This window comes from Helobdella robusta (assembly GCF_000326865.2).
Source record: "Helobdella robusta unplaced genomic scaffold HELROscaffold_35, whole genome shotgun sequence".
NCBI lineage: Eukaryota > Metazoa > Annelida > Clitellata > Rhynchobdellida > Glossiphoniidae > Helobdella > Helobdella robusta.
Window position 1 is genome coordinate 159,613 of NW_008704704.1, and position 16,720 is coordinate 176,332.

Genomic DNA, 16,720 nt, shown 5'->3' on the forward strand with positions numbered 1-16,720 from the left:
TGGTAATGATGGAGTGAAATAATGACCCCGTTTTAAAGATGATGACAATCACGTACCATACCGTTCAAGATAACTCATTTACACCCAGCAAAACTGCGATAGAAACAGTTCAACGTATCAAAAACTGCTGAATGAACATAAAACCAAACTTACGCAAGCACTCTGGATACTTGTAGAAGCCTGGGGCGCACTGGTCGCATGCCTGGCCCACGTAGTTCGGCTTGCAGTTACATTGACCATTCTCGTTGCATTCGTTCGTTACAACACCTTTCTCGTTGCAGTTGCACGCTGGTGGTTCGGTTAGTTGTTTAATTTATTGGTAATTGGTTGGTTTGTTGGTTGGCTGGCTGGCTGGTTAGATTCTTAAATAATAATAATGTCATTTTTTAATTATGACGTTTATTCGGCGCCCTAAATTGGTCAGTTTGATAGTTGACTGGTTTTAATATTGCTGGCAGTTCGTTTGTTTGTTAATTTTAACTTTTTAATGCTGATTTTCAATTGTAACAATATTTTTAACGCTCTGAATCAACTTAAGAATCATTCTCTTAATTTGTACGCGCTATTTCCATTTCGACATGCATAGGTGAGAAATAGTGTACCAATTAATTTAATTACTGAAAACTCTTTACAGTTCAACAACTTCGTTGTAAGTCGAAAAAAAATTACTCAATTTCAAACAATTTCGTTAAAAGTTCTGGCGAATTCCAACAAAACAAACCCAACAATTAAAGCTGTTGTTAATCAAAATTGCGTTGAAAATGTTATTTCATAATTTTAATATTATTTCCAATAGCTTCATTTCACGCTAACCAATTTTGTTTTACTTGAACACTTTTCCAAACCAAAACGTTAATTTGATTCCTAAATTTCGCAAGTTCTCTTTTCACATTTAACGCACTTCAATTAGCATAACTGATCATGTTGATAATATTCTGTATAAATTACAAAATTACAGACAAAAGAGAAAACATGAAAATATTAAAATTTTTAACGAATGCACAAAAACATTACAGCCTTAGAACAATTTCAGCCAAAACATTAGCATAGCAACACAAAATAGAAGGAAATCTACTGACATATGCAGTAAGGAAATCTGTAGAACCCTGCCAGACACCTGTCGCACCTTTCTCCGGCAAAGTTCTTCTTGCAGATGCATGCACCGTCGTCTTTCCTGCAGACCTCCTCGGTGGCACCATTTGTGTTGCAACTGCAAACTTTTGTAAAATACAAATTTGACATCACAAATTTTGTACCACTCGCATAAATTGTCAAAATGAAAAGAAGAAAAGAAAAGATGAAGAAAAGAAGAATTAACGAATAAATTAACGAATTAACTAATTAACAAATCCACAAAAAATGCAACCGGGCTGCAGTAACCTACTTTCACACTGTGGGTAGTTGTAGTATCCATGAGCACAAGTACCGCAGTCTCTTCCTCCATACCTGGCTCTGCAGATGCACTGACCAGTCCTCAGATCGCATCTCCTGCTGTTCGAACCGATGGCATCGCAGTTGCAGGCTGTTGTGGAAATATGTTACGACAGATTTAACATTTTTATTGGCAAACTATAAAAATATCAGCATTAGTAATAAAAATAACATCAAAACATCCGATAAATTATTATTCCTAACGTTTGCATTCTGGAAAATTGTAGAACCCTTGTGCGCACTGGTCGCAGTTAGGCCCATCGTAGTTTTCCTTGCAAGGGCACACGCCTCCAGACGGGTCACAGACCTTGTCTCTGGTGCCATTAACGTGACATCTGCACGGCTGACAGCGAGGGTAGCCAAAGTAACCTTCGTTACATCTGAAGTGATTTTATACGGTTCAATAATAGTGCAGTTTAAAATTTTAAAACTTAGGAGGACAGCTTGTTTTATGTTTAATAACAATTAAAAACACTAAAATGATTATGCATACAGCAATCATCGTGTATTATATTATTTCATAAAATGTTTTTAATGATGGCATGATGAATATCTGGTGAAATGACGAAGTCTGATGAAATGATGAATGTCTGATGAAATGATGAATGTCTAGCTACCGTCTGCAATCAGGTCCTGAGAATTCAGGTTTGCACTGGCATCTGCCTGTCTCATCGTCACATGCACCAGAAGAGAATATGGTGTCACAGTTGCATTCTGAAATAATGAGATTATTTGAAAGAAAGTTTAAAATTAAATACAAAAACCATCTTAGTTGCAACAATATTAACAACAGTTTGATTCATAAAGAAAATAATAATGTAAATCCAAATACAAGGGGACAAAAAATATAATGGACACGGTAGGAAATCGTACATACGTTAAGGCACACTGCACATTACACACACTGCACATAACTTAACACACAATGACACATGGCGTAACACTATGTTAGACACGATTTAACATATCAAATACATGGCTTCACAGTATGTTACTACTCACTGGCGCAGGCGTTTCGAGCATTCATGAGCACATTTGCCCTTTTGTAGTAGCCTCTTCGACATTTTTGACAGTTTATACCTGATAATATAAAAAAATGCTTGAAATTAATCTTTAGCGATAATCATTTGCTGTTAAAACATTCACGCAAATACGGCTGATTTGTGCAAAAACTGTTTTACAAAAGCAAAACAACCTTCTGTATTGTGCTGGCAGTTGGTGCAGACGCCTCCACCTTCGTAATTCCCATAAATGTCGAGGCTGGATTTGTTTTGGGCAACTTCTTCACTGTAGTAGCATGTGTCCGAATGACCGTTGCATTGACAGCCTGGCGCAAAACAAAAACGAACGTTATTTTTATACTTAAAATTTTTTCATAGAAATTACATATGTCATGGCATAATATTGTCATGCATTTTTTGCAACAGAGCAGAGACGGTTTTTCTTGAAATGACTTACGTTCACATTCGTTGTTGGAATGTGTTTCGGCAGGTCTCCATTTCTTCTGGATGAATGGATAACAACACTGGTCACAGTGGTCTCCACAAGTGTTGTGCTGACATTCGCACAATTTTTTCAAGTGATTCTTGGGATCAGGTTTTGTACATTCTCTGGCATGACCATTACAAATGCAACTGCCTCCAACTGAAATTCCTTTGATGCTGTAGAAGTACTGCAAGGCAGCGATTGTACTTTTTGATAATCTCAATCATAAACAATTAAAATAAAAACAAATCAATTTACAAACGAAGCAGTGAAAATATTTTATCTAATATGTTTATAGTGAAGAAACAACAGAAATATCTCAAACTGACTCTTCTTGTGACGGTGACATCCTGTTGGTTGATGGCCATCAGCCTACCTAGCAGTGTATTCACTCTCAACAACCTCAGTCGTATATTCGTTGCCTTCGTCCATTCTTTCAGCACTTTGGATTCTTGAAAACGTTCAGCGCTTGGACGATTGTTGATGAGAGATACGTAAATCTGCGTGGTTGTTTCGTTAGTACGGTTTATACAGCATATCATATGATATGTATATTCTTTTATACAGTATTTCATATGTAAATATGAGATTGTAAATTTTCTAAAACAAAATAATAATGAAATTGCAGTCATGACTATCTAAACGGAATGTTTTGGAGCAATAAAAATAAAACAAAAATGTCATTCAAAATATAGCATACAAAAAAAAATTGTAAAACAACGCCATATAAAAGCTACTCATCCATTTAAGTCAAACTATGTACATATCTGAAGATAAAAATTAAATATAAATATTTATTATTAGTCTATATATATATATATATATATATATATATATATAAGTTTATTTTAAACGTAAAATTTATTCTTTATCTGATCATTAAACGATTCCTCCTTACTTCGCCTCCTTCCAATGGTTTGACGTCAGAAAACTTGGTAGTGCACAGAACTGAATCATCGGCATCCAGATTCTCGCTGTATTCATAATCTCCAAAATGGTGTTGGCACTCACTTTCCGAATCAGCAAAAAACTGCCATGGAGTCCAGGTCTTTCCGTTATCTTTTGACCTTTCCAATGCAAAGACTCGAGGCCGAGGAGAATTTCCCATCGTAATGTAAACATATCCGACATGTAGCTCCTACAAACGTCAAAAAATTAAAAAAAACATTGTTTCAAAGTTACATTGCAAATGTTGGAAATAAAAATTGTAGCACCCAGTAAAGGTTTGTTCAAAAACAATAGATGGTATTGTCATTGTCAAGTTAAATATAAATTTATTAACAATTATTTTTTAAACATTTACTTAACTTATGTTAATATACAGACATTTCCAAATCATTGATTCGTTCGCTCATTGATTTGTTCGTTTATTTAATAATTTTAAACAGTAGAGCGATGAAATGTAGTTGGTAAAAACTGACAAACGTCATTATTTAACATTTTTGGAATTTATCTTCCAAGTCTTCTAACTTAGTTTAAATCAGTAGTTTTTATCAAATTTTGATTTAAACGTTGCGATTGGAGTAGAAACATATTGATAATTTAGGCATCATGCACAGTAAAGTTCTTCACAATTTTTTCAAGTGTTTCTCATGGGTATCCATCTTCAGCAATCACACAGCGCATGAAAACACGCGTAAATTTACGTAACAAATAGAAATTAACACAGTTAGTTCAATTCAATTGCATGGTCGATCATGAATTTGAATGGAAAAATGGACAATAAAAAAAAGTTAATACAAACATTCCATTAGTTTAAAAGAACAAAAAAGCTGACCGTGTGGTCAATCGTAACGCACTGAGAAAGTTTGGTGGCGGGTAAATGTAAATTAAAATACACACATACAGACACAAACGTTAACTATAGAAGGGTTGGAACATTTGTTGTAGGATGAACTAAATTCATTAACAAGTTGCTGTACTCATTTGAAAGATATCGTGTTTGTGCAATTAATTAAAGTTGTATGCACCATACCATGCCTGTGCCTGTGTGTGCTCTGCTATCAGGTTCTGCTGCAGAGTTGTACTAACAGGCATCCTTACTGGTTGCTGCTGCTGCTGCTGTTGAGTCATACATTCCATGGGTACATAAACGTTACTACATATGTGGTATATTATATATGTGTGTGTGTGTGTGCGTGCGTGCGTATGTGTTTGTGTGTGTACATTTTTGTTAATATATGCAGTATTTTATAAATCATATATATCTAAGCGTGTGTAGGAAGGGTGAAAAAACAAAACAGCACGTATTTTATTTACGAATGTCAACAGCAAACGAAAGTTTGTATGGGAAAGGTTTGGTTTGAACAATTAAACATTACAATTCTAAATATAATGCACGCCATCATCACATCGTCATCATCACCACATAATCACATCACACGTAATCACATGTAAAAAGTTTTTAAACAGAAGCATCCATCCATCCATCCAGACACACAGACACAAATATATAACAGATGATAATTTGTATTTGTTTATTAATTAACCACAACCATGATTATATATTATATCAACCAACCAACCAACCAACTAGTTTATCCATGCATGCAACCAGCTTTGCTAGTGATGTAGGCAGCAACAGAAACTAGATGGTTTAATAGTCTATCTATCTAAAAGGTTTTTCAGAATAATTGTGTACACGTGTATAAATTTAAAGAATATAGAGCACACGCACAAATATTTATGCATATGTTGAGATACATAAATGTAATATATTGATTTGATGTATCAAATCAATAGCACCCATGATAGAATTAACAAAATATAACATATATATATATATATATATATATATATATATATATATATATATATATATACAAATTTATTTATTAATAATTTATTTAGAGAACCCACACAGGGATTGCTGTTTATTATATTCCAACGAAATCGCGTATGTACACAGACACACAGACACAAATATATAACAGATGATAATTTGTATTTGTTTATTAATTAACCACAACCATGATTATATATTATATCCAGGAGCACAACACTTAGTCGCACGTACACATAGCTGGGTTATCCAGTCCTACTGTTTTAAAAAAAGTATTTAAAGTTGAAAACTACACACAAACACACGCACGCGCACACACAAACAAACAATACACGCGCGCACACTCTCATATATATATATATATATATATACATATATATATATATATAGGGTATTGATATTTTTATTTACCTATATTTCAATTTTTATCTATACCGTCAACTATTTATTCATAACTTTAATTATTTATTCATTTATTCCTTCATTCATATACATACTCATTAATTTATTAATGAAAAGAGGCATGCAATTCAGCCACACACATGCTTCTCAGTTGTCTGCGAATGCACAAGATTCATTTTTTCATTATACATAATTATAAAATATAAATAAATGTATACATGTAAGCATATAAGTATATACTCAAAATTTTTGTCGGCGTGACATATTTCAATAAAATTAATGCTCCACCGTAAATTCAAAACTTTCCCAGACACAATGGTAGTCTACTCTCAATAACAAATCTTAAAGTTTTGAATTTACAGTGGAGCATTAAATTTGATATATATATATATATATATATATATATATATATAGAAAGAGAGAGAGAGAGAAAGAGAGAGAGGGAATATATATTAAAATCAACAAGCAGCTTTTTACATGCAAAACTGCATAGTATAATATAAGCTGCACTTCATTTGTATCATCCAGCGGACTTACTGTTATCAAGGTTCAAGTATATGAAATAGCGATATATGAAATAGCGATTTCTACACGAATGATTGAATCTCATGTATTACTACCCAGCCAACTCAAAAAAAAAACTTTAAAACAACTAAATGAAACCTTATATAACCTATATTATAAAAAATAATTATAAATTAACCAAAAACAAAATTTTGTACACAAACTTAAAAAGAAGTCAATCGTACATATAAATAAAACGAAACCACGTATTGAACAAACTGAAAGTAAAATTCAATGCATAGAAATAGAATAGATAAATAAAACAATGAATGTCGAACCTGAGCCAGATCAATAGTGAGATTGACCTCATTGTACTGAAGACCTCTTGAGAGTGGAGGACTCTGCCACCATCTTTCTGTACCGTCTGTCACGAACTCTGCTGAATGAGTTTGTGAAGGATTTCTGGGGTTGCAGTAGTCGCAGTATTGTCCCTGGATGACTTGATGGTCGGAGAGGTCTCCTTCCAAATCTGGATTAGCTCCGGTTAGTTTACAGAAAAGTTCAGGTTCTGAGACATTTTCTCCGCACGTTGCTGTTGCAACAACTTTTTTACCAGCAGCCCAGTTTTGAGTGTCCGATTGAGGAATGTACTGTTCACTTCCTGTGTTATCCTGCTGGGACTCAATAGTTCTCAGCAATGAAATTATGAATACTGTAACAATTAACATTGCTTTTTTCTTATCTAGCATTGTGTAAAATCGTTCGACATATATATTAATTAATCTGTCATAATGGAACAATAAATATATTTAACTCTTAATTCTTGAAAACACACTTACTGAAACCAACACCGGAATATGAAAGTGTGATGCATGTACCGGCTTATATAGAAAGATGCAATTAGTTTCCACTGCTGCAGTATAAACTTATAAAATACTGATGATTCCATCAGACATTCAAGGGGTGCACAAGACGGAACATAATTACATACACACATAAATATAAACACAAACAAACACACACACAAACATACACATACACACCACACACACACAAATATATATATATATATATATATATACATATATAACTTTACGCATATTTCATTAAACGCGATGCTTATATTATTGTTATTTAATTAAATAACAATAATATAAGCATCGCGTTTAATGAAATATGCTTAAATGAAAATTTGTTACCGAAATTTACTGATATAACTTTACGTATAATGTATTTGATATTTTTGACAAAACATTATTAATAACGTCATTACAATATATATATATATATATATATATATATATATATATATATATATATATATATATATATATATATATATATATATACATTATACGTGTATAATATATATAATATATATATATACATTATACGTGTATAATATATATATATATATATATATAATATATATATATATATATTTACAATATTCTATAAATTCTACCGAATATTTGGCGTTAATATGTTTGTAGTTCGTTTAACATTTAACATTTACTCGAAGTTCTGCGACCAACCGACGCAATCTAACTAGCGAACAAGATCGCGAGCAGCGACTGCTCCATCTCTCTCGAGAATTAGAAGTTAAAAAGAAGGTAGTTCTGGATTAAACGAACTACAAACATATTAACGCCAAACATTCGGTAGAATTTATAGAATATTATAAAAATTATGGTCTATTACCAACATATATATATATATATATTTATATATTTATATATATATACACGTATACGTGAACAAAATCTTTCCTCAATCTGACACTCAAAACTGGGCTGTTGGTAAAAAAAAGTTGTTGCTATAACAAGCGGAGAAAATTCTCCTAGAACATCTAATTATCATTCTACTCCTTATAACATTATTAAACTTACTACCGAATCTTTTTCTGTATATACTCCTAAAATTTTCTAGAACTTAATAAAATTATTAATTTATGTCATCTACAACTTGTTCTCTGAAAGATCTACTTCCTTCTTATTTACTTAAAGAATTTTCTTCAATATTTTATTCTATCTTTCTCAAATTAGTTAATTTACCTCTTTCCACCTCTAAGTTTCCAACTCTTATAAGAATTCTATTCGTTATTCATATTCTTAAAACTCATCTTTAGATCTTTCCTCTTTATCTAATTATAAACCTGTTAATAATATTACTTTCATCTCTAAAATAATAGAAAAAGTAGTTTATAACCAATTATCATTTTATTTAAACTCTAACTCCTCATGCTACCTGTATTTCAATCTGGTTTCAGACCTGCTCACAGTACTGAAACTTCTTTACTCAAAATACATAATGATAGCCTTCTCTCTAGTTTTAATAGTAATCTTACCTTCTTCTTGCTCTTGACTTTTCCTCTGCTTTTGATACTGTTGATCATACTATTCTCTTGAGGCTACTATATCATTCTTTTAATATTACTAACTCTTTTCTGTCTTTCTGGTTTTCTTCTTATCTCTGTAATCGTTTTTCTTCTGTTGATCTTAATAATTCTACTTCTTACTCCTCTACTCTTACTTTTGGGGTACCTCAGGGTTCTATCCTTGGCCCTCTTCTATTTATACTCTATACTTCTAAACTACTTTGTATTATTAATAATTTTTATTTCACTAGTCAATTATAAGCTGATGATTTTTATATTTATACTTCATTTCCTTCATATAACCTCAATAGTGTTCTTCATAGTCTATCTCTGTCTTTCTTCAATTATCGCTTGGTCTGCCTCTATGCGTCTTAAACTTAATCCTTTTAAATTTTAGTTAATTTGTTTTAATAAATCTAAACGCTCTATTACAATTCCTTCTATTATTTTACCTGATTCTAAAACTCTTGATGTTTCTCATGAGTTTCGTAGTCTAGGCTTTATCTTTGATTCTAGCATGACCATCACCCAGTTGTGAGCAGTATATTTATTAAAAGAACTCAGCTTTTGCATAAAAAACACCATTTTATATCAAAAAAGGTCGCCAGCCTAATTTTTGCAACGCTACCACAAATCTTGGTCCCCTGTCCTGTTTGAAAAAATTAAACTTTTAAACATGTTTAAAATTTTGGCCCCACCCCCGTCAAAGTTGTCTAGATCCGCCACTGGAAAAATACACACATACTTTAAAAACTGGTGTTAAGTTTATTTTGTTAATCCAATACAAAGAGCCTACCAAAGAGCAAAAACATAATTATAGCACCTACACAACTGACAGGACATGTGATGATTGTATATTACGTTGAAGTTGAGAACTGCGGTCATGACTGCATGCATAAATAAATGTTTCAAAAATGAATGTTCAAAACATAAAACTTTTACATACACACACATTTTATATATCTAAATATATATATCGCCTGTTAGAATATCACAATTTTACAACGGGCGCTACGCAAATGTTCATGTTACATATAAATATACTAAAAATGCAAATCTACAAAGCAGGCAACATTCATTAACATTCCATTAATAAAACATTCTTATAATGTAATCGCCTCTAAAACATTTCCACAAGCGCGGCACGGCATTCAATATTATGCCGTCCACGCAGGCAGGCATTCGTCGCAGGATGCATCTCAATTGAAAGAACGTAATTAACACATGGCGATACATTAGACAGCAATTAACGGGACAATTAGAATATTGCCCCTTTGATAATTTAACATTTAAATATAACTATCTAAACAGCTGCGTTAGAATTATCTTTACTATAAAATGTTTCAACAGGGCACAATCATGTGCATCGTTGATTATATATCCGTATAATAACACTGTATCGAATGCGTTGGCAACATCGAACATATAACCTAACAACGCCAGCAATTGAATATTCATTAAGTAAATGATAATTATTAAATACCAATTATTAAATAATCAAGTTTAATCGTGACGTTAACTGTCAATTGAAAAAAAAACGTAAAAGAAAATTGATGAAACATCTGCAAGGATGAAGTGATTAGTAGTCACCTTCCTTCGATACTCATTGACTTCACCACAGACACACACGCGCACGGAACTCCGCAGAGGTAGTTTGCATAATTCAAACGACATGCATCCAAAATATGCAGACTGTTCAAAATGCGTGAAAAATAAACACATTTTAAATTCATTTAAAAACAATGCTTGCATTTTAAAATGAAAAATTATCTATCATATATAAATTAACACACATATTATATATATATATATATGTATTATATATATATATATATATATATATATATACACACATACATATATATATATACGCACACACGCCACACAAACCAATCATGCAGATTGATTGATTGTCAATAGGACCAATATAATACTAGCAATGTTTTTAAATGAATTTTAGAAACGAATCATCTAGGAAGAGCATTTGCGCATAAAAAAAAGAAACACTTAGACATACAATTATACGTGTACGTACAAAAGGAACTAAGATATATTTTTTTTCATTTTAAGTTCGCTATAACATGCAAATGTCAAGAGAAAAATAAATCATCTGTTAGTTATTAAAGCCTGTTAAAATAAAATCATGATAAATAGACAAAATAGAAAAATAAAAAAAAAAAAAACAGTGCAGTTATCACAATCAACTAATCAAATTCGTCACCTACACGATAACTTTCAAGTCGTTTCACACATTGTTGTAAGTACTGACTTTGTCACTTTCATCATTACCATCAGTCATCGTCAGATTTATTTAAATATAAACATCACCAGCATCATCATCTCAACAATCATTCTTGGAATGACAGCTTATTTTTCGAGTCGACCTTCCACTTATCCTCGTCCTCTTTCTTCCTGACAGGTACCAACTGATTCCTTATTCCAGTGAGGACCGTCCCTGATGCTTCAGCGGCCAAAACGACGGGAGCGATCACGGTGGGAGGAATCTGCCTGGCCACTTCACCAATCACCCCTGGGACACCTGTTTGCATTTTTCGGTAAAACATTTTATCGAATGATTTTAAACATTTTAAAAGCAAAAAAACGCTAACTCTAAACCAAAGATCAAATTAATCCGGGATCGTCACATTAACCTGAACAAGTACTAAAGAATGTTACAAGAATAGAGTGATTGTACGTTTGCTTGTGGTATTTGGTTAACTTACGAGTTGACACCCAAACAAATCAACTTACGCATGCACAGCAATATAACAAATGCTCAACAAACCTTTCTGTTCATGTTCTTTGATAACTTCGTTGCAAAACTCAGTACATCTGTTGGCCAACCCCTTCAACAGAGTTAACAGTAGTGCAGTTAGTATTAAAACATTTCAACATTAATGAAAATACAGAGATATTTAAACCAAGCCCGTTTTGCTACTAAAAAGTGACGACGCTGAACAAGCGTAAATGTTATCTTATTCGATGACCCTATTAACTGTTCCGGTCAAAGAACCACCTGTCTCAGAAGGGCGCAGGCTTTTGTCACTCCATCCCTGGCGTCTATCGGTCGGCCCGATCGTTTGCTGACCAGTTTGTTCTTCGATTGGATGCTCGGTCCAGTGGAGACGATGTCGTGGGCTGCCTCAGCCACCAACTGGTGACGACATTTTACATTTTTAAAAATTAACATAAACATGATGATATATGGTGATCAACAATAAACAAGCGTAATATTATAAAGAAAAAAATTCAGCGCCGTTGATAAGAAATGGCCATGTTAAAAAGAGCTGGCTGAAGCTTAATTATGCGTCAACAAATTATTATTTTGACAGATTTTCATTAACTTCAAAGCATCCTGATTTGTTCGTCTGGACGTTGAGTGCTGCATTGAAATATTGTAGTTTCTTTAACGCCTTCAACGTGTAATGCTCAGGTCAAGACGTATTTAGAACACGACAATTTTTAAATTAAACTAAATGCAAGTTTTAAAATTATTAAATAATAATATTGTTATTACAACTGACATCTACTGTTTAGTACAACTCTAGCGATCAAAAATAACAATTTTTCAGAGTACTTTTACTTTATGAAACGTTGGTGCAGCTCAAGAAGCACGTTCGATAAAAAGTTATAATCCGATCAACGCAGGATGATCAGATCTAGAACGTTAAAAGAACTTTTAACTTTCATTCCCATTGTAATACTTCTAGCGCACAGAACAAAATTGACGAGGGAAACAGTGAAATATGGCAGGACAGATGAGCTGCCAGGTAGACTCTGTGTAGTGATTACAAAACCACCACTACCACCACCAGATGCTCAGGAGTATGCAGTGCTGTCGTTATTCAAACATTCATATACAAGACCATCAACTTCTTCCTCTTCGTTATATATAACAAAATATTGACCTGTATGGCTTGAAGCATTTTGTTGGTGAGTTCTAGAGCTGACAGAGCGGTGCACGTGGCGAATGAATGAGTACCTCTCCTCAGTCCTTTCAATATTCTTCCGTCCTTCCTGTACTGCTCCAGTGGCAGCCAAAACAAGTCTATGAAGCCCTTCACTGAATGGTGGTGACAATAATAAAAAATATCTCGATGACGAAATTTATGATAACAACAATAATGACATTGATGATGACAATAACATTAATGACAATAACAACATTGATGACATCACGAGCGACAACAAGACTGACGGTGACGCCAACAATAATAAGTGAACGATGGAATTTCTAGTTTCATTTTTACTACTACTAAAAATAATAATAATAATTATTATTATTATTACAAATTTGAACGTTGCACAAGAAAAACAATTATGAAAATGTAATAAAAGTGAATCCCCAGCAAGCATATAAAGAGCAGAGAGGACATTTTGATTGTTGCATTCGTGCATACGCAGACCAACCTAACTGAATGAGAGAGTTCATTGGACCGACGCCAGACAGGAAGTCAGTCAGCTGATTTCGTTTGACGTCGACCATCCACTCATTCAACATATACAAGACTAACTTTTCAAAACCGAGTAATCTGCGAGAATTATCATCATTATAATAGGTAGGTCATATCAATGAACCACTAACGTTCCCCCGATCCATGTACTTCTAAAATTTCTATTAAAATGACCAGCTTTTTCTTTGGCTAATCATCTTCTATCCAACGACCTACTAAAATTTCACTGGCCACCTAAAATTTGACCTGCTAATACTTTCCTCGTCAATGACCTACTAATATTTCTTTAGCAGCAGCAACTCAGCAATCACTAAAAACTTAGTTTGCATTTTACGGTGGCCTTGAATAAAAAATTGAGATTGTGAAATTGAGATAGGACTAAAATTAATTACGGAAATAAAAATTCTGGTTAGACAAACGTGTGAAAATATAAATAATGCAAAAGAAAATAACTAAAAATTAGCCAAAGCTTACTTTTCGACATAAAACAATTTGTTCCATTCAAATACTGAAGTTAATTAAAATATAAACAGAATTTTGAATGTTTTACAACCCCGCCTAAGCAGATATATGAGATAAAAAAATGTTGAAATAACCCGTGTCGGTAATGAAGAGATTTGAGTGTGATTTGCGAGCAGCTGAGTTGAGTGAGGCCGGCGACGATGCTCACGAGGCTGTTGTTCTCAATTCTTTTACCTGGCAACGTTTCAATATCAATTTAAACTTGTCGACAAATATGTAAACTTCACCATCATCAATCGTCACCCCATCTACTCTTCAGTCAGTGATGCCTTGTCAAAGAGCCAAAATTAAACTTCATTTATGTCTGAGCACCGAAGATTTATTCATTATTTTTCATCATACCATCTTTACAAGCATCAATTTTCATAAACAAAGACGTAAATGCTGAATTAGCTGAAATCAAATTTTAGAAAGTGCTTTAAACTTAAGGGTTCGTCTTCGTCGTCATTTGTAAAACTACTATAGTTTCTCAAATGCTAAAATTTAGTAAAAAAAGCGCTATGAAAATTAAACCAAAATCGCCGTAAATATTTCTGACAAGAGTTAAATGAACAAGAAACACACGAACCTCTGTAATCGATTTTTATGAGGACAGATGGGGCAAACTGAAGTGATCTAAATAGGAAATTTTAATAACTCGAATCAGTGGTAGCGAAGCTATTAAGAGAAATTTGTTATGAATTGTTTAAGAAAATCTTCATTAACATTATCACCAAAACAATTATCAGCTCCTTCATCATCGACAACAACAACATCATCATCACATCATCATCCATAACATCACTATCAACAACGACACAGTGCATTTTTATAAAATAAAAATACTTGAAGAAAATGGGTCTGCTGGTTTGTTTGCTGTCTGCCAACAACTCCTCCGAGTCATCTACGTGTTGTTGCTGCAGCAGATCTGCCATGTTGCTCACAAGTTTCTCATCATCGTTGTCATCATCGAATTTCAAAAGATCAGCAGACTGTTGTCGTTGGAGAGATGGCGTGGCAATCCTGACGGTCCTTGTGGGAGTGGCGTGCTGGCTGGGAGCTGCCGAGAAGGTTGGCGGTGGATTGCGCGAAGCAGTTGTGCTGATTTCATTGAAGAACGTATACAGGAACATCAGGGAATCCTACGTGGGTGATCGTGATGATGATGCTAATTGTTCCTGCAATGCTGCATACCTTACTTTCCATCATACATTAACTTCGAGTTTTATGATTACGTTCGTGTATAATATAATTTGGTTGGAAAAATTAATGCTAAGCAAAATGAAGCTCTGTCTAAATACCGGATAATAAATCATAATAACCTGATCAATATTTAGTTTTAAAGGCTGAAGAGAGATCTTCAAAGAGTATTCGCTCTCCACGTCGTCCACCTCATGTTTCTCTCCGACACAGACAACCGTTAACTGTTTGTTGCATTGTGATCAAGAGTTATTGCCATTATTAGTAATTCAGCGTAGGAGCAATCCAGTCACGCATCAGAACACTGCTTCACGCCGCGCACCAAAAAATAACACCCAACCGGTTCTTATAAATTCCGAAGCAGATGTGAGTGATCTTGATAGTCAAATTAAAATATTTATAGACGCTTACTTACATACATACAACATTGACCGAATTCAATTGCCACACAAAATGTTGCTAGATGACGTACAAATATTGACTGACCATTCTTCCAAATGTCTTCTTCGGCAATTTATCTGAAGAATACCAATGAAGAAACTTGTTCATGCTAGACACTTTGACTTTGTCATAAATTTCGATGTCAAGAATTTCAAGAACATCTCTCGTGGAAAATTTTTCGTCAGTGGGAAACCGTTTGTGTTGAAAAATGATCTGGAAGTGGTCGTCATGGAAGTTATCATTTGATCAAAATTTAAAAAACCTTCAACAAACATCATTTTGAGAGTGCATATAACACAGTTAATAATTTAAACAATGAAAACAACTCAACTAATATGCATTGTAAATTACAATCTTATTCATATTTAAACTTGAAAATTAAAAAAATAATGGCCCCAAAAACTCTAAAATTTTTAAAAACAGAAAATTTTTAAATCACAAAAAAGACAAACTTTTTTTAGCGTTAGTGACATATGCATATCATTGTTACGGCCTGGACCACAACAAAATCTAAAACTTCTCAACTTTGAATCACGCAACAAGCCGTGTTTATGATGGGCTTTGTATTTGAAGTCAGACCCACCAAACATGTGCCAGTTGACGGCACTACCTTCAATCTGATAGATTTCTATGGGCGGTGGGTGCTTTGGTGATGGATCCATCACATTGCGTCGGCCAGTTTTTATGGCAAAGTAATTTTCAATAATGTTCAGTGGTTTCTCAACGTGCCATGTCACAATGGGCTCACCGTTTCTAGACTGATCAGGAACAAATTTTTGTCAGTGGATTCAATTTTTGAATTTGTATACTCATTATTTTCAATCACACCAAAATACTGACCACCATAATTACTCAGAATTTGAAGCAAACTTAGATAAGTTTAATTAATGTAAATATATCCCCACTGCAACTGCGTTCAACTTCAAAGCCATCAGAACCCCAATCATAACTAAAAGGCAGATCATACAACCAGACGACTGACTAACTGGCGGCACAAGGTAGGCAGGTTTTTCAACAAGGCAGAAATCATCGGTGTGGTTGGTTCCTTCGTTGAAACGCCGTTGCCTTCTTTCGCGGACACCCCCGTCAACGTCCTCCACGTCGTCATCGTTATCAGAAAGATCAGCATCACGAGATGCCGAG

At 33.7% G+C, this 16,720-nt stretch overlaps 3 protein-coding genes across 3 annotated transcripts in view; all 3 read right to left on the reverse strand.

The window, feature by feature from the left end:
• Nucleotides 1-286, reverse strand: part of HELRODRAFT_83197 (hypothetical protein) — a gene marked incomplete at both ends in the record, with an annotated part of 2,913 nt that extends 2,627 nt beyond the window's left edge. The window contains one exon of the mRNA XM_009023148.1: nucleotides 154-286. Within this exon, the coding sequence (XP_009021396.1) occupies nucleotides 154-286 (133 nt within the window). The remainder of the gene's footprint in view (nucleotides 1-153) is intronic.
• A 1,344-nt stretch (nucleotides 287-1,630) lies between these two features.
• HELRODRAFT_83142 (hypothetical protein) lies at nucleotides 1,631-7,332 on the reverse strand (the record flags this gene model as incomplete). The annotated part of the gene is made up of 8 exons (XM_009023149.1): nucleotides 1,631-1,811; nucleotides 2,049-2,145; nucleotides 2,434-2,511; nucleotides 2,624-2,758; nucleotides 2,890-3,103; nucleotides 3,246-3,416; nucleotides 3,815-4,054; nucleotides 6,943-7,332. 8 exons carry the CDS (start codon nucleotides 7,330-7,332, stop codon nucleotides 1,631-1,633), a joined length of 1,506 nt encoding a protein of 501 aa, XP_009021397.1.
• Nucleotides 7,333-9,726: 2,394 nt separating this feature from the next.
• On the reverse strand, nucleotides 9,727-15,685 carry HELRODRAFT_101116 (hypothetical protein; the record flags this gene model as incomplete). The annotated part of the gene is made up of 11 exons (XM_009023150.1): nucleotides 9,727-10,818; nucleotides 10,839-11,520; nucleotides 11,767-11,827; nucleotides 11,998-12,135; nucleotides 12,890-13,044; nucleotides 13,392-13,513; nucleotides 14,032-14,131; nucleotides 14,526-14,572; nucleotides 14,783-15,078; nucleotides 15,259-15,360; nucleotides 15,623-15,685. The coding sequence occupies 10 exons, from the start codon at nucleotides 15,683-15,685 to the stop codon at nucleotides 11,330-11,332; spliced, it is 1,275 nt and encodes a 424-aa protein (XP_009021398.1). The 3' UTR covers nucleotides 9,727-10,818; nucleotides 10,839-11,329.
• Nucleotides 15,686-16,720: the final 1,035 nt, after the last annotated feature.